The following is a 6,346-nucleotide window of genomic DNA, read 5'->3' on the forward strand; positions in this document are numbered from 1 at the left end:
AAGAGGGGTAAGCAAGGGGGGTTATCTAGCTACTGAAAGATGAATGGAAGGACTGGGAATAGTCGCCATGTCGTGAGGCTTTCTCCTGTCGGTCCTTGGGAGGGGGGGGCTTGTGGCGCCAGCCAAGACGACAGGAAAACATTCACCCCCAACAACAACCCTGGCCTAGCATGGCATGTACCGATGCCACACATTTATTTATCACAACAGGGCCATCGCTCTCCCCATCTCCGACAGCCAATGCAAATGTTGGACATTTAAGGGAAAAATAACATCTCCAGAGGCAGGGTCTGGCGGGGAGAAATTAAACAGGCTCCAGTGAAGCGATAAAGAAGGAGACGTGAAACTGTCCTCTGAGTGACATAAATCTGTCTGGGGGACGATTGATGCCCAAATTATCTTATATGCAAAGACGGCGCGCAGCAGTACATTACGGTCCCCGGGTGAGATATACGGGCCGTGGGTGACATGGCCTATCCTTCACTGTGGGGTGGGGGTGGCGAGAAGGGAGGGGGGGTTGGATGTTTTTACTCGAGGGGGCATTGACTAGCCCCGACATGAGACACACACAGATCCATTTAAAGGACCAGAGACATTAAAGAATGGCTGTGTTATAAAGGAAGGAATCTCTCGCTCTCGCTCACACACACTCTAAATGGCTGCCGTCTGATTAAGCCTGGCCATTCTGCCTCCCGCTAGCACCACATCGCTGACATCTGAGAAATCAAGACATATCACATCCCAAAGGCAGCGGTGCAGAAGAGATTTTATTGAACACCCAAACTCCTTTGCCCAATGAGGCACAATATAATAACACTTACCTTGATTAAAAGAACCCTTTATATGTAAATTGGGCCTGGATTTTCCATAGGGTCACCATAGCCAATTCTATCGACAGAGCCCATTTCACCCCACGTTTTTTCCTCCCTCTCTCATCTCCTTTTCTCCTGTCTTTGTTAATGGCATCAGGGATAAAAACCCTTCAGGAAGCAATGTTCCCTAAAACAGGCAGATAGAGACAACATTTGCTCAGCTTGGCTAATTCTTAATATAGGCTATATCATTTTTGGACTATTTAATTACATAACATATTTTATGCTTCATGACCAATAACATTAATAGCTTAATACAGAGGAATATTATCCTCTCTTGATATGATTAAGCTGCCACACAATATGGTATATTTGGTACTTAATTATCGCAAGCCATTGAGCAGGCCTGCTCTGCCAGAACAGGACAGAACAGAACAGAACAGGTAGAGAGAGAGAGACAGAGAGAGAGAGAGAGAGAGGGAGAGGGAGAGAGACTGGTCACTATTATTGTCTTCAGATGGTTGAACCACTCCTGTTAATAAAGGGGGCCCACAGATCTACTTAACAGAATGACTGCAGCTTACAAGACTGGAGATTACCAGCTTACAGTGTCAAAAACATCTGTTGGGCCTTTTAACAGGAGCCACTCCAGGTTATATAGAGGTGAGAGCACCCCTCACATACCCCTCGCCTCACACCCCAGTCCGGCCCAGCCCAACCCAGCATGCCCAGATTGATTTACTTATTTTATGACCCCGATAGTGAGGTTTTAAGAGAGCCTTCTGACAAACATGTGCATTTCCAATGAACTGATGTGGATAGTAGGGGTAGCGAGTATTAGAAAATGGCTGACCGGCTTTCAGCCAATGAGGTTGGTCATTAATCTCTGCCTCTGCTGTCCTTTTTCCTCTCCCTTCCCTCCCCACCTTCTCCCCCTCCCCTCACCAGGCCCTCTTGTGTCATTTCTTAATTGCGGTGTATTAAGGTGGAGGAATGTGGAGAGTGAGCATGCCTGGTGACCTTGCTGCTACCCCTCCCCCACCCCTTCTCCTCAGCAGGGTTAATTCCCCAGGGGTTCACATTACAAAGCAGGCCAGGTTGGTCCAGGACCCACTGGCTCCAGCTCTAGAAGTACCCAGGCCTGCGCTTCCCTGCCTGTTCCCTCCTCTGGACCAGGCCTGTTCCTATACTCCATTCCCAGGCCCCAGCCCCCCCCCCCCCACCCCCACCACCACTACTTCCCCTCTGGTCTGTTGACAACAAACCCCCTGAATACCCAAACAGAGGCAACACTGAGCAGGTTCTGTCTCCACCACCCAGGCACAGTGTGAGGGAATGCCAACAGGCTGGGGTCTCCACACACATCAACACAGGGTCCTACTCTCCATACCAAGGGGTATCGCATCAGCCTATTCCTTCCTCCCTCCCTCTTTCCTCCTCCTCCTCCCTCCCTCTGTCTTTCGCTCTACATCTCTCTCTCTCTCTCCCTCCTTTTATCTCTCTGTGCCTCCATCTCTTGCTGTCTCTGTGCTTTAGCAGTTGTTGTCATTATACTCCTAAACCCACACTCCCTCTATTCCAAGAGCAGCACTTTGTTTTGTTTAAAAGTGCCTCTTATTGGAGGGGAAAACGCAAAGCCTTGAACGCTATTCTTAGACTGGCATGTTGTGATAGTTAACTGAGCTCTAAATTATTTAATAACTTCTTTAAGGGGTTTTAAATCAAATATGTTCCCAGTAGCGCGTCCCCCTGAGAAAATGCCTCTTATTCGATTTGTCACTACATTCAGCGGGGGAATTGACTGTTCTGCCTGTAAAAGTATTAGTGCTACTAACATCAATACAGCTGCTAGCTTCTCCATACGCAATCCAAAACGACAGTGTCTGGATGGTTGGAGATCACTTTCCAACCTGCGAACTGACCATGATTCTATTGACATTGTGAAGGACTCTCCATCACCTAAAATAGCGTGATACAATTGCTTTTTTAGCTCCTTGAATCCAAATCTCTGAAGTAGCTTTTGGGATATGTGTAATCCTAAATGTAGCTAGTATGTTTTTTAAACTTTATTTCTACACAAGATGAGCTCACTTTACACAAAGTATAAATGAATGTATTGTTTTTTGTCAAAGTCACGCTAATGGAATTCAGTATTAAGAAATGGTGTGTGCTTGTTTCTAAACCTCTCTCTCTCTCAGGTCTGCAAGGCATGCCAGGGGAGTACGTACCTCAGACTGGTCCTATGGGCATGAGCATGGCCCCACCAAGTTACAACCCTACTCATCAGATGACCCCTCACCCCTCCCAGCTTCGACATGGACACCCCCTCCATCCCTACCTGCCCGGCCCCCACCACCCTCATCACCCTGCCATGCTGATGCACGGAGGACCCCCTCTCACCCAGGAATCACCATGTCTGCAGAGAGCCCCCCTGCTGACCCCCATTGACCCCAGCGCTGGAGGACAAGGCTTGGACATCCATGCCCAATAGTATAAGCAAACTTTACTACCACAACATCAACAACAACAGTAGCTTCTAAGAGAAGAAAACAAACATCAACAACCCTAAAGCAAAGATATCTTCAGACTATTTTTCTGAATAAAAGCAGAACCGTTTTGACCATTATTAGACAGTGAAAACAGAATTCCAGATGAGCTGTGATGATTCTTCTTCTTTTTTTTTTCTTTAAAAAAAAAAAAAAACTTTTACATTTTGTTACTTTCATCCAAATGGAGGACCAAGCTGACAAGAACACTTTGTAAAGTCTTGGGCTTTTGTTAAAGATCAACAGAAGATGTTTTGAGGACAGACACGTACGTGCGCAAACATGGACACACGCACACACTTAAGACACACGCATTCGCACACACACAGTGCACACTCTCTCCGGGTGACACGTTCAACTCATTTTTTCAAAACGGAATCACTCTGGAAGATTGAGAGAAAAAAGAAAAAGACAAAAAAGACTCCAAGAGTTATAACTACTGTAGTATAAAAAGTATAGCAACTAAGTTAAAAACGTTTGCATTTTTTGTTGATCACTCAATTTCCTGAGCTAGTTGTAGAATAAAAGGTGAACCCTTTCTCTCACACTGTGTGTGCTCCTTCCTGGAGGAGAAACTGTCTCGGTGGTGAAGCAGCACTAGAAAAAAGAAAAGATGGAACATCTCAACAACGGACGCCCACTTGCTCCCAAACACAGCGACAGGCAGAACAGGCCCTGTCCCCCATAAAGAACAGGGCATGATGGGAAAAGGCTGCTAAATGACACCTGATCTCTCCAGAAGATTCAGTTTGAACATGTTTAATGCCCCTCTTTGGTTGGTTCATGAATGAATGTTACCCTGTAGGTATATACAAAAAAGTTGTTAGTTTGAATTGCCCAAGCACTGGATTGTGTTGGTTTTATACATTTTTATTTGATTATTATTTGATTTTTTAGTATCCTGGACTCTCATTGACAGAGCCTATTGAAGGAAACTTAATCGTGGAAAAGCAGCATCCTACTCTGCTTCTTTGCCTCTGGATCAACATACTTGCCATATGGACAATACTGACACAATGGTGAATTCTTTGGCACTGGGAGAAGACATTGGTGGTAGATGCACCCAAAAACCTACAACTTCAAAACAGAAGAAGAAAAAAAGAACTTAAATGATGAACTCAAAGCTTTAGGGAAAAGCTAAGAGAATATTGTAACAAACTTCGTACAGAGTTCAGTCTATTAATTGTTTCATGTTAGATATTCTATGTGTTTACCTCAATTGAAAAAGAATGTTTTTGCTAGTTTCAGATCTGCTGTGGCATTGATATTGTATGTCCATGAATTCCTTCCTTTTTCAGCACGTGTTCCTCACTAGATGATAAAATGCCGTCTCCCTTAAGCTTTGTCAAAAATACATTATTAAATACTTGTATGAGGACTGTGACGTAATGTTTAAAAGGTGTTCAGTCACAAATGCTGTAATAAATATTTCATTTTTGATTTTTGTTAGATTTTTGTGTGCTGTGTGTTAAACATAACTTTAAGAGTAGGCTAATAGTAATTACGTTGTAGTGGGTTTACCTTTTATTATAGGTTGTATATTATTATCATTATTATTATTATTGCAAAGTTGTCATGGTGCTGACAGAAAATGTTTAACAATGTGTGGCTAAATAGCTAGGCAATATCAATATTAAGGTAATGCTACTAAACTCAATTGTGCATTCAAAGACAGAGCATTTCCGCGCCCTTTGGTTACCTAACCTGTCAAGGCTTATAGTTGCAAAACCCCCAAGGGAGTTGCGCCACTTTAGTCGAATGAAGCATAATGTGATTTTATGATTTTCACAATGCAACCTGTTGCAACCAAACAAATTAATAAGTTAATATTCATTTTAAATGTGTGTTTAAATTATATTTGCAATGGTTTGTTTTCTTTTCCCTTTTTTCAGTGGAAATTATGAGGTGCGAAGGCTTGTGGAGATGATTTGCATGCCTTTATGGTAGAGTTTTAAACAGATCATCGATTTAGATCAAGTTTAACGTGGGCCTATTTACAATCACCTGAGTTTTATCACAGACAAATAATTGCATTAGCTCCAAACAATAGAACATTAATTTGTCCCTTCCCTTGTGCTGCAGCCGTTTCCAACTGAGAACAGATCCCCAGTAAACTGCATGTGCTGCAAGGGGATATTTCCGCCGCTTTACAGCGACCCCTGCCGGCATAATCCGACTTGCTCACGGGTTCCCTCACATTCTTTTGATATCTCTTTGCCAGTGTTTGCCCGCGGCCATAGAAGTCATAGCCTTAAACTAGAAATGACAATCTACCTGTCTCGCAGGAAGAAATCTTTCTGCCCTTCAGATAGCGGCTTTAACTCCAACAGTGTTATAATGGACTGGGCATATTTTTTACACTCCTGTCCATTTTGCTATTGTAAAACATAGTGGATTGTGTTATTCTTTTCCACACAGCGAAAGCAGTTGATAATATGCATATAATACAAAATAACAATACATGTGTTTTTAATTACAGGAAATATATTTAATACTTTCTGTCTTATTTGAAGGTCCCACTGTCACTACACCATACACGTGGTATTTTGTCCTTCGAATAGTCTACAGTAGGAGAGAACTGTTAGGGCTACAGAGCTTCCCTTATATTTACCGCTCACCCGTTATTGTAGCCTTGGTGACTTCGAGACTATATAGGATTGGGTTGTTGCGCCAGAACAAGCACGGGGAAAAGGGAAATATTGCTGTTAATGAATTATGTTCACTTCCATTGCAACTTACAAACTTCGAAATGCCTTATGATCTTAAACATGAAGCAAAAACACAAATTAGTTCATGTGATTATCGATATTTTGTATCAGTTTTCCAATCCGCTGAATAATCATCGCTTGATAGTAATTTATTTAATTTCTAATCATTCAACATCCTCGAAAACAAAGTTTCCAAATCCAAAATTATTTTGATAAAGTTTATTATTATTCGGTTTTCAAATTGTTTGGTCAATCTATTTTAGTCCATCAATTGCGCCGC

General features: G+C 42.7%; 1 protein-coding gene across 1 annotated transcript in view; it reads left to right on the top strand.

The window, feature by feature from the left end:
- Positions 1-4,798, top strand: part of LOC112261617 (homeobox protein Meis2) — a 114,425-nt gene extending 109,627 nt beyond the window's left edge. Inside the window, 3 exon segments of the mRNA XM_042329977.1 lie at positions 3,011-3,205; positions 3,208-3,241; positions 3,243-4,798. Of these exon segments, the coding sequence (XP_042185911.1) occupies positions 3,011-3,205; positions 3,208-3,241; positions 3,243-3,303 (290 nt within the window). The 3' untranslated portion in view covers positions 3,304-4,798.
- The last annotated feature ends 1,548 nt before the right edge of the window (positions 4,799-6,346 follow it).

The sequence above is a fragment of the Oncorhynchus tshawytscha genome, linkage group LG11, assembly GCF_018296145.1.
Source record: "Oncorhynchus tshawytscha isolate Ot180627B linkage group LG11, Otsh_v2.0, whole genome shotgun sequence".
NCBI classification, from domain to species: Eukaryota; Metazoa; Chordata; class Actinopteri; order Salmoniformes; family Salmonidae; genus Oncorhynchus; species Oncorhynchus tshawytscha.